The following is a 17,697-nucleotide window of genomic DNA, read 5'->3' as shown; positions in this document are numbered from 1 at the left end:
TATTAAAACTATTTATATAATTTCTAATATCATAGTTAAATCCTGTTTTCATTTATTCGGAATGTCATTTACTAAGGAATTAATATTACCCATGCTCATTCTTCAAACGATAGTGTCTATGGTTGTGAAAAGTCATGCTACTTAAGAATTATCTTGGATCATAAGTTATTTTTAAAGTTACTTGAGAATAAATCCAGATTACATAAACAATTCTCAGCTTCAGCTTAAAATTATTAATTTTACAGAAAATTGCTTCATTTATAAGTAAAACCATTACTTCAGCAATTAAAAACTAGTACTTTTACTATAAATTAAAAAACTTTGAAAGCTTAAAATATGTAATTTTACATATTATTAATATAAAGTTATAATTCATTGTTTAATAGCAAATATTACATGCAATAAGACTCTTTAAAAGCTTTTAAATTAGCATTAAAGTGACCAAATTGATCAGTAAATTTCATCACTTAGCAAAAAATTTTGACAGTAAATTACTATGTCTGGTCTGTGCATGCTATAGTATGCTACGTTCAGAATTAAAAATAGATAAAATTCAATTACCCTAAAAGACATTTCAAGATTCTCTCCACCCCAGATATCCATTCCTGCATCGTAAGTTCCTATCTCTTCAAAGTAGTTTCTGTCAATAGAAAATAGGCCACCAGCCATAGTAGGGGTCCTAGTTGAAAAACAAAAACAAAAACAAAAACAAAAAAGAATATCTTTTGAAACCAATATGGAGTTTAAGAAACTATATCAATATTTTTCACATTTTAAATATAAAAATGATACTCAAAAAGTTCTAATTAGAAACACAAAGCCAAAGTATGAGAGTTTTGAAAATGTAAAAGTTTCACTTTCAGGTTTTAACTCTATTTAGATTAGTCTATGATTTGCTTAGATGAAAGAAATAGATACAACGGCCATTTAAAACTGGGAATTCTACTTGCCTTCTGAAAGCTTAGTGAGAAGAGATTACTTCATTTTGTATTGTCTTTAAACAGATTACCTGCTTACAAAACTAGCACTTGTGGTCTTTGACATATAATTACAAATCATTGTAATGTGAAGTCTAGGAAACTCAGTAATTGCTTTCTCTATACGAAAATCTACAGACTGCTTAAATACTAACAGTATTGAATGGCATAAAGGTTTTACAAAAAATATAATACTCATAAAAGTGTCTTTAAACAGAAAAATTTTACATCTCTTCGCTTATTTTTTTCTTAATGTACTGAAAACAGCAGGACTCATTTGACAGTGGATAAGCACAATTTCCCTACAGTATTGAGAAGTTCAGAACTATCAATGTGGCCTCTAAAACATTTTCATAGGAATAAAAACCTTTTTGGTTCTTATGTTTGAGATTTCTTTATAGGAACCAAGAACTGAGATGGTAAGCTTTGAAATGATTTGTATGAAAATATCAATTAAAGGCAATTGTTAATATGTGAGGCAATTGTTAATAATTCTGTATTCCTTTCATTGGTAATTTTATTGAAAAGGCAATTGTTAATTGTTTATAATCTGTGTAATATAAAGATAAAAAAGAAAATTCTAGTTGTTCACAAATAATACTACCAACAATATTTTTTGCACATTAATTGTAATACAGTGACTTCTAACATCTATAATGTACTACCATGGGGGAAGAGAAAACCCTCAGAGCTTCATATTTGGTTACTACCTCCCACAGATTTAGATCTAATTGGCCTGGGATGAACCAAGACTGGTATTGCATAAGTCCTCAAGGTATTTTCATGCATCACCAAAGAGGAGCAACATTGATCTAATAGCTTAGATTTGGAATGCTAACTTGAGTGGTCTGTGAGATTATTAAAAAACCAAATATTTGCTTTTCTAGAAACTGTATCTTCCTTTATCAATGGTTATTCATGCCTTCTAATTAAATAGTACAGCTTATTGTAAAAAGCATCAAATAATATTGTAGTTGGATATCAAACATATTGCAAAATCCTTTATTTCTCCCAGCGCTCTCACTGTTTTATACTCAGGTAATTAACTGTCCATCAGTTGGAGTAGCAGAGGAATGCTGAGACTTGGAGCTGTTTTATTGCTTCTAGTCTTGCTGGGTTCTATCATGAACAACATCATTGACCTTCTGAGGTATAATGAGAAACACGAACAAAGCTAAACAGATGGCAATTACAGAGTAGCCATGACCTCACCTGATTAGGGTTTTAGAACTTTATGGCAAAAACTATATAAGGTATTACTGGGCTGGAGAGTCTATTTAATAAAATTATGGACAAAAATTGCTGCAATTATCCTATCATAAGGCAACCAAATGCTTAATAGCATTAAGTGATGCATTCTAATAATCAGTTCAGAGAGCAGATCTATGTATATGCTTACTGATAAATTACTAACATATTTTAATTTAAATATCTGCAATACATTTCACATCATGGTTGGCAATTCCTATAAATACTTGTGTAAAACAAAAGACAAATGGTAAAAACTATATTTAACAATATGAATGACTAAAATATTTTTATATATTAGAAAAGTAATGAAAATTTTCTCAAATATACACTGTATTTTCTAAAGGCAGATGCCCTTAAAGAAGACTTTTGTCAGTAACATCACATTGTTCTCTCAGATAGCCTAAAGACCATATTTTATAATATTTAACACTTATATGATCAATGTTATGGAACACATTGTATTCTAAGTCCATTGCTCTATAGTACCCCTAGTGATTGAACTATTTACGTGCTTCTGTGCACCTTAAGTACTCAGGGTGTTTAGAAAATAGGAAACTTAGATGAAGGTTAAATTAGCTGAGATTATTTAATTTTTTAGGATTGTGTCTAATTGGTATCAGAAGCATCAATTCAATTTCAAAAACCAGGGTATAATCATTGCATGACTATTAATACTTCCTACTATGTAGGAAGTAGGTGAAGATAAATGGAATGAATAAAGCCAAGAAGTAAGCTGAGAGTCCAGCACATAATAAGCCATTAATGAAGTTACACAAGTTATTTTTGTTGCTGTTTAGACATTAATCATTCAATCCAAAGCCTGAGGTCCTTATTTTTAGAACCACATACATATATCTTCATTTTGGCTCTCAAAAATCTTCGTAACTACTTCATATCATACTTAGATGTGCTTCTATGAACATAACTTCCCATTCTTTAATCCCTACTATTGTTACTAGGGGTAATTTATTAGCCTCCATCCATAGTTATCGTTTCTTAGTTGATTCATATTTTCATATTAGTAATCCTTCAGGATTTTTTTTCTTCCTTCTTCCTGTCCCCTCTCCAAAGATCTACTATGTTAGTGGGAAATCAGTTCAGTGTCTTTGGTACTCTGTCTTTGCTTTGTGTGATACATTTTCTTGTCTGTAATTTTATGTACTTGGATTAACTGAACTTTCAATTCATCAGTTTCTGCTACTAAAACCCAGATACTCTGGCAAAGTAATGAGGTGAAGCCAATTGGAAATACTACGATATAGTACTATTTGCTTTAATCACAACCTCCTAACAATACTTATAGCAATGTTTGCTTGTTAATTTGTCCTATTTTCCAAAGTATCTTGTCCAAAGGTTTGGATTCTTCTAAAAAGGAAATAACCATATCCTGGAGAGTCGGGCCATCTGTAAAATCTAAACTCCCTTAAGTTCTACATCAATAATTACGCATCTTTCTCATGTCCTCTGATTTCCTTTTGTTTCATGGGAAAAATGAGTATCTTCTTACTTCTTTGTGAGCTAATGGTCATTCAGACAGTTGTTCCCTCAGCCAGGTCCCCTGACTATTCTTTTAGTCACCTGCTCATTTACTGTATTTATGTTTTATGCCTTTGACTTCTAGATTGCTCCCTTGAGTTTGCAAACCTGTTCAGTTCAGTTCTATTCTAAACCAAAATACATCTACACTCCTTCTTCCTATTCTTTGAAACTAGGGCACACATTCTGTATCCCTTTCATTGGCAATTTTATTGAAAAGATACTTTCTAAACTTCCTTAAATCTTTTGACCTTACTAGAAGCTGGAACCCACACCTATTTCTGCAATCACTTTTACCTGAAAGACCTTCATTTATTCAGAACTTCAGTAGCCTTTCCTTAACTTTTCTTCTGAAAGTGTTTAACACCATTTATCAGGCACCTGCTTGAAATTCTTTTCACCTCTACTTCCATGGCAATATTTGTTCTACAGAGGTTCTTCCTTCCATTGATTCAATACTATATTTTCATTCTTATCTTTACCATTTCCTCTTCCTTTCCCTTGTAAGCTATTAGACAACGAAACAAGCTTATTTTCACAACCATGATATGAGTTAATTATATCATGATAATAATTTCTGCAGATGTATTCATGCAAGTTTTATCTTTTCTTGACTAAAATATGATCTAAGAATTTTTCTTGGAGCTTCCCTACCTCTATGGTCATTATTTTATAAGATATTCATATGCCATTTGCTGTAACCTCTATGACGTCGACCCTTAATTAATCATTAGTTTTCTCAGTTTTACCTCTATTATTGAGTTTTTCTAATTACTCTGTTTCCTTCAGCATGAACCACTCCTCTAGTCTGTTATTTATAATGCAAATAACACAATTTCTAAACTGTTAGTCTTTAGGTCTGTTTTAATAATATGTATCAAATGTTATAATTTATAATTTTTAAAACATAAGAATGAATGTTTTATTATTTACACTAATCTAATGCAAGAAGAACTAAAATATGTACTATTTCTATTTCTAAAATGATGAACTACAGAGGGCCGGGGAGATGACTCAGTAGAATAAGCGCTTCCCTGGCAAGTGCAAGGGTTTGAGTTCAATCCCTGGCTCCGGAAAAAAAAAAATGATGAACTACAATGTTGTTATGGTTTATGTATAGGTGTCCCCCCAAAACCTCATGCAGTTTTGGGGCAGCTTCTGGAGTTTGTGATGGATTACTGTGGGTGTGGATGCTGCACCTGCACTGGGGCAGGTAGTTTGCATTACAATGAAGGTGTGAAGAGAAGCTAGCTGCCTGAGCTGCTGCTACCCCTCCCTTGTGCTCTTGCTCTTTGCCACCACCAGGAAAGGTTGCTTTCTGCTGTGTGCCGCTCTGCCTTGGAGCCAGCTGAGTATGGACTGAAATCTCCAGTAACTGTGCGCTAAATAAACCTTTCCTTCCTTCATTTTGAGTGTCAGGTATTTGTCCCAGCAATGAGAGAAGATTAACTAAGACAAATGTCTTCATTTGATGAATGTTGCACAGATTTAGAAATCAAGAAGAAACTAGATGCCGTACATTTATTTAGTAGTAGTAGTAGTAGTAGTAGTAGTAGTAGTAGTACTATTAGTATTAGTATTTTGGCGGAATCGGGGATTGAACTCAGGCCCTTGTGCTTGTCAGAGAAGCGCTAATTCCACTGAGCCATCTCCCCGGCCCCATTTATTTTCTATTTTCCTTAAACCTATTACATCCAGTATGGAAAGCAGAAAAAGAGAGTAAAAAAGGCAAAGGCACAAATACTGTTTTAGTATGAAAATGCACCTTTCTGAAGTCAGCTTTTTTTTTTTTTTTTTTTTTTTTTCTTTTTTGGTACCAGGAATTGAACTCATGACCTCGTTCTTGCCAGGTAGGCACTTTGCCTCTAAGCTATATTCTTAACCCTGAAAATGCAGCTTTCTATCAAAGAAATTGTTACTTGAAGTGTTCGTGCTTTAGATTTTCAGTAAGGAAACATACAGAAATCCTTAGAGTTTATGTATATGAACAATTTCAGTGTGGTTTTCAAAGGATAATAAAATGTATAAATCTCTACTTAGCATAGGCAAGAGACTTGTTTTGCCTCCTAAGCACCCACTGATCATACATTTGGAAATAAAACATCTTAACTTGTGCTAAAAGACGTTTTTTTTCTAATAAAGCATTATTTTCCCTGTCTCTGAGTTGTTTTTTATAATCCTCATAGCCTGATAAAACTCTAAGCTTTGAGGGTGATGTGCTGCAGTTGACGCAAATTTTAATCTTTCCTCATGTCTTCTTCATCTCATACTTCCAACAGGTCCAGATGCACAATAGGGCTAGCTGAAATTAGAGAAATCAAAATGATCTGGACAACAGGATGACATATACTGTGGGAGTAAATGTTATATCAAAGATAATCATTTAGATGTGATACTAAATTCACCACCCTGAAATTTTTTTATATGGTGGTATATGGTTTAAGATTTAAAAAAGGATTTTTCATAGGATAAGTTAACTGCATTCTTTTAGACAATATTAGTATATTTCTCTAAGCTTAGCTATGTTGAAATAAGGCTGTAAGCTGAAAACCCCTTTATATGTTCCCTGTTATCTTCTCAGCTCAATAGGCAGGAAAGGAAGTCTTGCAAAATGGTTCGAAAACAATATAACAGTAATATGCTTTTTAAAATATCAAATCAAATGTTCTGCTTGAGATGAAAATATTTTCATCTATTAAAATTAACACAGATTTTAACATGAAGATGCAACAGTGTTGGAGAGTTGAACATTCAAAGTCAATTCTTTCAGAGCATTTGTTCCCTTCACAATGCAGACCTCTCACTGAACTGTTGTTTTGATAATTCCTATTGTACACAAGTGTGCTAAAGGCTTTGCTAATATATGTGTATGTTTCTTTCTTGAAATGTAAAAGTATATTTTAGTTAATTACAAAAAGTACAATGGAAAAAATAAAATAAAATAAGAAATAATTAGTGCTACTAAATATAGGAAATTGTAATTGCAGAAGATTTTACAGAATAAAAAAATGTGATTTTGTACATAAATTGGAGCTGGCATTTAATTTTTTAAAAGGAACAAAATCCCTACCTTCACAGGCAATAAGTATGGTAAAATAAATGTCATATTATTCAAATACTTAATTCTCAAGAGATAGTAATAAGTATACATGAAGATTAAATAAGTTATAAAAATAGATTATAAGTTAACCTTAACTAACTTGGACTATAAAAAATAGGGAAATAATTAAGCAAGTAGTAGAGATACGGGAACCATTAAAATTTTTTTGATATCTCCCCCAAAAAACAGAGATCACTTTAATAGTAAAGAAAAATTTTAATGATACATCAAAATGTAATCTATGGAAAGAAACACTCTGGAAGAAAAAATAACAAAATATTAATGCCTTTTACACACTTGTCACACTTGTTTTGGAATGACACAGACTCCTTTAGAAAGAAAAAAATCAAAGTCTAATTCTTGCTTATTATATTTTTTTATTATTTTACAGTAGTTTTTGAGCTAAACAATGCAAGAAGAATAATTTTGCATCTTATTGTTAAGAAAGAGGGTTGTTCATCAAGTGGGGGATTCTTGAAATGAAGCCTGACACAAAACAAGCTACACTGCTTCTGCGGTGACACCATGCCTCAGTGATACCAGAGATAGTACATGTGAATATTCTATTTTTTCATGATATGAAAGCATACGAGCTGCAATCAAAGATATTACTGAGAGTGTTAATTTATTTAATATTCTTCAGAAATTCCTCATTCTAACTGAATGAAAAAAATGTATAACATTAACAAATATTAACAAATATATTTTCTTCTTCTTCTTCTTTTTTTTTTTTTTTTTTTCCCTGAGACAAGGCAGTTCAGGATGGACACGGGCCTTGAAAGGACTATTGACCCCAGGCTAGAAGTCAGAGACCGCTGCTGTAGCCTTTCATTTCTGAGATTACAGGCAGAAAAATACAAATAAAAAGGGACATAAAAATAAATAAAATATACCAAGGATATTACCCAACAATATTATCTATGTTTGATTCAATATTATACCAGTGATTGGAAAAAATAAAATTTTATTTTAGGAACATATTTAATAAGGTGTTCTGATTAAAAATAAAATTACCCATATTAAAAATATTAATAATATGCTGGCTTCGGCAGCACATAAACTAAGAAAAGCAGTATCAATAATAACCAAATGTTAAGAAGCACATGATATAAGATGTGGAGACCAAAATAAGTTAAAATACTTCAAAAATTAACAGTAGGCTTGAGCTTATCTTTTTTGTTACTGAGTAATACTGCATCATATAAAAAAATACCACATCTTTTTATCCATTCCTCAACTAATATGCATTTGGGTTGTTTTCAACATTTAGCTATAAAGAGTAAATAGGGTTTGAAAAGTACAATGCATCCCGGGAAAGGGAAACTGTTCAAAGGGAAGGAACACTGGGATGAGGGAAGAGAGAAAAGAAAGAAAGAAGGAGTAGAAAAAGAAATATATACATATATAGAATAGCTTGGATAATTGGGCTGTTGATTTCTGCTGGTCTACTGAAAGGAGCAGTCAATACTTAATTTTTCTCTCTCATTTTTAATTTTTATAATATATGACAAATATTACAGGCTTATCTTTTGTAGTCTGACCAACTATTTTGAAGACAATATAATGACCATTGTTGAATACTTATCATTTTGTTTAGTGAAATTCTATATCATTTCTATTTTTTTAGTATGTTGTATTCACTTTAAAAATATTACCACTAGGTTTCTAATGAAGAAATATATTTAATCAATAATAAATTAAAGTGGAAGCAAATATATGACTATTTATGGAGGGTCTCTTACAGGAAATAATTAAGAAACTAATGCAACAAACAAGACTTAAGAAAGAAGCATGGACTACTGTAGCAGACATAGTTCACTTCTGTGCACCCACACTTATGTCACGTCATATATTATGAGTTCTGTTCTTCATAAACCATAAACAACCCATTCCAGATAGCGAGCAATTTCACAGCAGAGGTTGCTTTATTCATTTCTGTATTCCAGAACCTAATACCTTGTTTATCAAGATGTATGCATGTATATTTGCATATAAAATCAAATTAATCATAATAATCTAACAAAATCACCTCAAATTTGTATATGCACATGCACAAATTAATTAGATAATTTGGGGGGTCATATGCATTATTGACTAATGTTGGTGTTAATTGCTTATTCCCTTAGGTAATATTTACACATATACATACAAGGTTAATTGGTTTGATGAGCGTCAAACTCAGCTAAGAGGCAGCAGCTTCTAAGTCAGGTCACATTTAAGGTTAAAGCCAGATAAATATACGTATGAGAAGTCAGTTGGCTGCAGTAAACTTATTTCTTTCACCTTTGTTTGAAACACAGATGCCAAAAGCATTTCTCCAAGTGCAATAGTGATGGCAAATGCCAAATAACCACCTGATTCAGAGTGAGAGACAAAATTATAGGGATTATAAGGACCCAGGCAAAGCTGCCCTATGGTTTCTGCATGGGCTTTTCTCTAGTCTTCTAGCCTTGATGATGCCAAGTGGAAATACTGGGACAGTGGACCAAGGCATTTTGACTTTTCAGTAGCTGGCCATCCAAAATTTTAATGAGAGCAGGTAATTTAATAATTCAGGTAATTTTTGAAAATATAGAATATGTACAATCTAGGCCGAATAAAACATATCTGTAGGGCATCTTGCAGACATAATCTCCTGATTATGATCTCAGAGTTAATAATTTGACTACTATGATGTATTTATGAAGTCATATAATTTGATTAGAGATGTGTGAAAGATTAATTAAAGAAAACTAAATATTCAAGTTTATTATAGTATTATTCCATTTTCACAGATGTCATTTTACAACTTCATTTTTTATGAAAAAGAAAATACCATATTCAAGAACTTAAAAATAAAAAAAATAAGTATAACCTTATAAACTGTGCTTTCAATGTGACACACCTGAGTTCAGGTCACAAGTTCAAGTTGGTACTCTACATTGCAGATGCATGATTGTATTTCTAAATTATGACTAACCAATTATACTGACTACAAAATTCTGTCAAAAGTGACATTTTAAATGAAGCGTTCCACTAAGAAAACTAAAAATTTCAGCCTAATTTTATTCACATTAGCTATTCAAAATTCTGTTAATCAAGTGGGAAAAAGATCTTCAACACCTAGAATGATTTATCTGTTTGTACGAATGTGAGAAAAATGATCACATCTTCAAGTAATAGATTACAAGTACAAGAAAGTTCACATTAAAGCTTTGCTGATGAAAATTACCTGCAGGCTGTTACAACATAGCCAGTGAATTAATTAACCTTTTGCCATAAAAATTTAGAAACTTCAGCAGAGACCGAGATTTCTCATTTCCCTTGCTCCCATTTCTTCAGTATGATAGAAAATAAAACATTGTTCAGATACTAAGGTTAATAAATAAAATATTCTGACCGTTTATTCTTTCTCATATTGGTTTAATAAAACTATATAAATTGTGATTAAAATGTAGAAGTTAGATGAGTCACCTTTGTTTAAGTTAAAAATGAATAATAGTAGATTTCTATGTAGATTTTTCTTTGATAAATGAGATAAAAAATTCTCAAAATGAGTGTTGGCTGTCTGAATTACTATTCAACTCATAAGATGAGTTGAATAAAACATGTCTTTTGCCAATGTGTTTTAGAAAATAATCACAATATGTATTCTTATAAACACCATCTTCAAATGAATAGATACATTGTCTGTATTTAAGTGCACTGGTCAAGCAATTTGCCAGTTTATACTTGGATTTTGATGCTTACATATCATTAACATTAAATGAAGCCACAGAGTAGAGAAAAATTTAATGATGGCATTATGAGTCACTATGTCACCTCAGGTAGTCGTAGAAAGGATTAACCAAACTTAGTAAAGGGAAGATTGTGTAATATTTAAAAATTACCAAATTATGTTTTAAATATTAACATAGTAATTTATTATGTCTTTATGCAATATTAGAAGCAATTTTTCATTTCCTTTATGTGGTAGTGATATCTCTTTGACAGCCTTTAATACCTAATGCTTCAATAAGAATTCGAGCTGTTATCTCTTACCAAACAGCTTTTAAATTATTTTTAATTATTTAAGTAATCAACAATGGGTAAGTCATATTGTCAGCTGGTTACTGAACATTCTTGTTTAGATAATGGGTTACATAACAATTGTTTTAGAGGGGCCGGGGAGATGGCTCAGTGGAACAAGCACTTCCCTGGTAAGCGCAAGGACCTGAGTTCAATTTCAAGTTCCACCAAAATAAATAAATAAATAAATAAATAAATAAATAAATAAATAAATAGTTTTAGAATCTCAGGGTATGTACTTGTTCCAACAGAATGATGATTTATTATATTCATCTTCAAAGAGATAAGCTAATGAATATTATTCCACATATTTTTTAGGAATTCAATATTTTGTAATGGATAAGATCTTGGCAATAATGTACCAAAGTAAAAATATGATATTTTATATTTATAAAGTGAGTAATGTTTATCTAGACTAATATGTATATGATTTTTTGTATTAAGGGTAAATTCATATTTTATCAATAAATATTTCAAAATAAGTAGCTATTTAAAATAATATCAAAAAAGCAATACAGTAGGGTTTTGTATGTTGGTTTGTTTGCTTTTGAGACAAGGTCTTGCTACACAGTTCAGGCTGGCCTTGTGCTCACTGTTGTAGCCCGTCGCTGATCTTGAGCTCACATGCAGGTCTACAGGTTGAACTTGGGACCTTGTGCTTTTCACATTGGTGCTTATGCCTCTGAGCTATCTTCCCAGCCCCAATAGTAAAATGTTTAATATAATAAAAGTTTCCAAATGGATCTTTAAAGAAAGATAGGGTTTTTGGGGGGTTGTTTTATTTTGTTATGTTATGTTTGTTTTGGTTTGGTTTTAAGATAGGGTCTTGCTACATAGTTCAGGCTGATTTGAACTCATTACGTAGGCCAGGCTGGCCTAGAACTTGCATGGATCCTCCTATCGCAGCATCTCATGCTCTGGGGTAACAGGCATGTGCCAGCATCTCCAGCCAGGAAGGCTGTTCTTTAAGTTTGATAAAATAGAATATTTACCGAAATATTTTTGGCTATTTCAGTTTTGAGAATTCTTCTACAATTAAGAATATACTTTTAGCTAAGATATATATTTACTGGACATACAAAGGCTAGCATATTCTTGTGAAATAAAAAAACTCATGAAAATATAGTTTGAATATATAATATATAAAGCTTCAAAAGGTATTAGGATTTCTATCAATACTTAGCTTTTCTATGTTAATTTTGACTGGATTTAATTTTGCTATTTATGACTATATGTATATATGTGATATTATCTAGTATATATATAATAAGTATGACTTGAAATAATTCAACTGAGGACCACAATTTATAATATTCCTCAATTACTATAGAAATACATATCACTCTCTGGAAGATATGATTTACATACCTGACAGGTAATGTTCTGTCTCCTTTCCTCCTATCCATTTCTCTTTGGGGAACAGGATACCAGCGGAAATTCAGCTTCCAGTTAAAACCCCCATAAGTCATATCTGACCCAGCCATATATTCAAAGGTATCATCGCTAATCACATCAATGATAGGGCATACAACTGTTTTCCTACAGAAAAATTGAAACCAGTTTACATATTAGTGATCATTTAAACATAACCTTAGCTTCCTCATATTTATGAGAGCTGTTCTTACTTTCTTTATGTTTTAAATATGTCATCAATATTATTTCACCATTTTCTCTATGCAATTACTTCACTTGACTAAATCTTCCATGTGTTCTCCCTATTGTAACATGTGAAACCTAATCTAGTTTACTAATTGACCTTCAAGCTGATTTCCAAATGCAGTCTAAGTACTAACTCATGCGATGAGCATAGCCTGTTTTCCATAAAACCTCCACCCACAGCATGATTAGCAAAGTTGCTCTGAGATTATGTATCATTTTAACTACAACCCTCTGAAAAGCAATAACATGCACAGAGGGAAGAATAGACGACAGAAAATTAGATATGATAGTTTGCATTTCAAATAGGATAGGTTAGTTTAAAAAGAGTTCCAAGAATATCTTCATTAAAAAAAAAAAACACCTACTAGAATAAAAAATAGGAACAATGAAAACCATGACCTATAAGTATAAGTAACTGTGTTCTATGAATGATAATCGAGTTTTGACAATTTTTGAATGAACTGTTCTAAAATTAAGAGTTTATAGTTGTCACAGTCCAGATGGTATTGTAAGATAGGGCAAGACAATCAGCTTAAGATTCTGGGTTTTTTCTTCTTTTTATTTAAAGTAGGAAGAAATGTGACACACTTAATGTTCTTGATCTTAAGTTTTTAGGGTGAGAAAATTTCACATGGGGATATCATTAGGTACTCTCTTAATCCATGGAGTGCCTTGTCTCTTTTCCCTTATTCCCAGCTTATGTATTTTTCTATAGGACCAACCTTCTGCCATCACCATAGGGAAATGTTTGAGTCTATCCAAGGTCAAATTGATTGTAGTTAATTTTGAAGAATGAGAGCTTGTTTTTCATATATGGCAGGAGGTAAATATAATTACAGGCTTCCATTGTACATTTGGAAAGAAATGTTGACCATTATTTCAACACTAATGTCATCAACAATCATTGTTAACTGGATTGCACATTAAAAACATTAGACCAAAGTCTGAGGTTCTCTGAAATCAGTAGGATTCATTTAGTCTTATAAATGTTTCTTAGTGACTCTGGAACTAATAAAATGTTAACTTTTTGTCATTAGATTTAATAATTAACTTGGGGGTAACGAAATTAGTTCTTATAACCATTGACAGAATTTATTACATATTTATTATAATGCTGGAATTTAACATTGAGACCAGGGATGAGAGTTCACTACATACAAACATAATGGATGGACACTTTAAAATAAATAATAAGTACAATATACATGATTATAATAGAACTTCATATTAAAAACTAATGTGAAATACACTTTAAAAAGAGCATCACAATGTACCAAATGATGCCATAAAATGCATCTAAGACTTAGTTTACTTTTCCAATCTTATTCTCCTGTGGGTACAGTACAATATATAACATGTTACTAGCTGTGTACTACGTTTAGATGAAGAAAAGGTTTCCATTGCTTTCTTGAACTGCTGCAGTTCACTGCACTCACTAACCTCCATTCATCTTCCAGCAAGTACCACATCCTGCTCCAGTAGCTCAGACTAAGCAGGCCCTGTCTTGAGTGTCTAGTTAAAACTACAATTCTACACAGACTCATCTACTCAACATGAAACAACTATGCAAGCCAAATAATACTTTACTGCCATAGTGGACAACATTCAATTTTAGTTCTCTTCATTAGGTGCTTAGAAATTGTACTCATTTATCTCCCGTGTTTATGAATATTTGCAAAAAAGCTTGTGTTTCACTGAATCATCATCATGAGAAAAATTGCATTTCTGTATCAGGGGTCTTAATTTCTACAGAGTGTTATTTAATTTTTCAAAGTTCATAATTTGTATGTAGAAAGTGGAAATATTGCTTAAATAATTAAACTTACATCTGCTTTGTTTAGTTTCCTAATCATGATTTCATTTCAGTGGGGACTGTGTGTGCATGTTCATTTTTAAGATTCTCAAGGTGAATTGCAACTATACTCTGAGTTAGAGCACTGAGGTAATAAAAAGTACACTGGTGAGCAGGTAGGAAGAATCAGATTATTGTTCCCAGCACTTTCATTAACTGGGTCAAGATACACAATTTCTTTGTTTCTTCCAATTATTAGGTATAGATTAAAACATCTACATTACATACCTCAGAATAGGAATGTGAGAATAAAAAAATGGCTTTGAAAATATGCTTTTATAATATATTGCATTTCAGATTGTATTGATTTCCTCTACCTAGAAGCCAATACTCAACATACGTTTATCATTTAAATTATTTAATTATTCCTTAATAAAAAACTCATACACAACATGAGTTGAACCAATCCTTTGTGAACTAAAATGGACTTTTAAAGAAACCTATGGAATAAGCCTTCTGAAAATAGCAGCTTGGAAGACAAACTCTGATAGACAGGTAGAATCTCCCTTACAGGTTCAGTCATGACTCATGCAGAGGTAACACGTGAGCTTCTACCTGTCTTCCTTTATTCTCGCCAGCAAAGGCTCCAGCCATCCTAAAGTGCATTCGCAGTGTGCATCCAGAAAAGTTACGACCTGCCCTTTTGAAGCAGCTGCTCCTCGAAGCCGGGCACGTATTAACCCTGAGCGCTCTTCCATTCTGATAATTTTGACAGGAACTTCTAAATTTTTCACGTAATTCTCTAGGGTCAACTTGAGAAAATCTGTAACATGCAATAAGAATTTACAAAATTTCAAAACTATTTCAAGACAGACTGTCTGCTTTCATGATAGAAACTCAACACACAGAAACTGTGGCCAAATCATAACACATTTTTTTTATTAGACAAGATAGAAGAATACCAATTATATCAGTTAATTAATGTGTCATAGCTAGTCATATGAATTCTACATATGATCAGTTGAATTGGGAATCAGAAAGAAGATATTTTGTAAATAATCCTGGGTGATTTTTGAGGGAAGTTAGAGTCAAAAGAACATGAAGAAAACAACCAATTAGTTAATTGTTCTTGGAGTTGACACTGACAAGGCATACTGATAAAAATTGGATAGATGGCTGAACGAAAGCAAAACACAGATCGCTGTATCAGTCTCATAACTGTAATAAAAGTTTATAATTAAAAATTTATGGAACGTATTTTATACCTCTTTCACTGGCATCATCTACCAAGATGACCTCAGAGAGCAGGTAGTGTGGGGAACGATTTATAACACTATAAACGGTTCTAAGGAGAGTACTCCATGCTTCATTGTGAAATACAATGACTACACTTGTGTTTGGAAGTTCATCAGGGTAGACTTTTGTCTTGCATCTGGAAAAGAGAAAAGAAGAAAAACATAACAAACTTATTTTTCATCCTATTCATCAAAAGGAGAAATATCCTTAATAATACAGCTTCGTTCTTGAAAAACTGTACTGGCAAAATGTTTCATATAAAATCATTTTATTTCTTTTTTTAATATTTATTTATTTTTATTACATTTATTTATTGTGTGTGTGTGTGTGTGTGTGTGTGTGTGGCCAGCTCAGCCCACCAGGGGGCGGGGCTGGCTGGCATGTGGTGCTGGGGATCGAACCGCAGTCCCTGTGCTTTGCCAAGCTTGTTTCAAGTAGGTGCTTTAGACCACTGAGCCATCTCTCCAGCCCCATAAATCATTTTATTTCTTACAATAATGCTCTGAGTAATCATTTGGCCTCTTGAAAATTACATATGCATAATTCTAATATTTTAACGTCTGCAGGGAACAAAGCAACATGATTTCTACAAGTTTAAGAGAGTCTAAGAAAGGTAAATAACATCCTGAGATTGTCAATTAAAACTATGCACAACAGGGACAGAGGAACTCATTTAATGGATGGAATTTTATTCTTTACTTAAAAAAATAATTATTATATAACTCAAAATGTCATAAGTACATGTACATCTACACTATTTTGAGAATGAAGAATAGATTTACTTTTCTAAATTCTTGTTATGTATAGTTTTCATTTTACGTGAATGGTATAAATCATGGTGCTTTCAAGAAAAAGTTTTAGGAGCCAGGACTTGGCCTTAAAAATTCCTGATTTTTCTAGATATCAGCAAAGGAAATGGGCAGCACTTCTTAAAATATGATGTACACAGACACCATCTGAAGATTTGTTATAACTCAGATTATAATTTTTAAGATACAGGATGGAGCCTAAGATTTGATAGTTTTACAAAATTCTCAGATTAGGATCTTCTCCTCTCCGAATCCCACTGGTCGGCAAGGAAATAGACTTGTCATTACACTTAAGTCTTCAGGTTACAAGCAAAATACTTTCAACTTATAAAGCAAAAGAAGTCCAGACTTCACAATGCAAGCAACCACTCCAAAAAGTACATTTGGATAAATAATATGTTTATGGCTCTAGGTGGCTCTCCAAATTTAACATGCAGCCAATTGTTTTCCTGTCAACTTGTCAACATTCCTACAGTTCTGTCATGCAATTTCAAATTATTATGATTATACACTCCAGAAAAAAAAAAAACAGCTAAAGGGTATCTGGAGCAGAAATAGTTTATCGTGAGGCTGTTTGTAATGTAAAATAATCAAAAAATAAATTAAAATAATTCCATAAAATTAAATACACCACATACCTCCTGGTACTTATAATGAGCTAATACATATAGAATGGAACTTTCTTAAGGTAGTTTCCTTATGAATGAGTGGAAAGAATATCCAATAAAATGTCAACTGTGAAAGTACCATGAACAAAACTGATTGCATGTTTGTTGAGATTTTAATCATTTTTAAAAGATCCTAAAATATCATATGAAATGTTCATTATTATAGGTAGATAAGAAGCTACATATTCTAAACTTCAATTTTGTTCAGCATGTAGTATTGGAAAAAATTCAATAAGCATCCATAATACAAAGTTAGTTCACATATAAGAAAATAAAAATCTACTGGATTGAAAAAAGCAGTTGGAATCATAGTTACTTATTCCCGTGGTGGTGGCAAAATAAAAATACTTCAGAATGCTTCATTGCTGTTTCACTTGAATCTCTGGAGAGCTCATCACTATGTGAACTGATACAGCTACATTTTAAGTGAGAAAGGTTTGCTGTACTATTTTATTCATTCTCCCACTTGTCTTGCTTATTAAACATCCCATCACTTTCATCATGCCACGCACAAAATATATACGTCAAAGGCAAACATTATCATCAATAAAGAAGTAATTTG

The 17,697-nt window shown here is 32.1% G+C and overlaps 1 protein-coding gene across 2 annotated transcripts in view; it reads right to left on the bottom strand.

The window, feature by feature from the left end:
- The window catches only part of Galnt13 (polypeptide N-acetylgalactosaminyltransferase 13), a 509,399-nt gene that overhangs the window by 206,582 nt on the left and 285,120 nt on the right, over window positions 1-17,697 (bottom strand). For both annotated transcript variants that reach the window (XM_023713326.1, XM_023713325.1), the window contains exons 3-6: window positions 15,628-15,794; window positions 14,978-15,185; window positions 12,280-12,450; window positions 562-679 (exon numbers count right to left, since the gene is read on the bottom strand). In XM_023713326.1, coding sequence (XP_023569094.1) covers window positions 562-679; window positions 12,280-12,450; window positions 14,978-15,185; window positions 15,628-15,794 — 664 coding nt within the window. The remainder of the gene's footprint in view (window positions 1-561; window positions 680-12,279; window positions 12,451-14,977; window positions 15,186-15,627; window positions 15,795-17,697) is intronic.

Source organism: Octodon degus, unplaced genomic scaffold (genome assembly GCF_000260255.1).
Source record: "Octodon degus isolate 3935 unplaced genomic scaffold, OctDeg1.0 scaffold00030, whole genome shotgun sequence".
Classification (NCBI taxonomy): Eukaryota; Metazoa; Chordata; class Mammalia; order Rodentia; family Octodontidae; genus Octodon; species Octodon degus.
The sequence above is the reverse complement of the archived record's forward strand: the minus strand, read 5'-3'. Positions and strand labels throughout refer to the sequence as shown.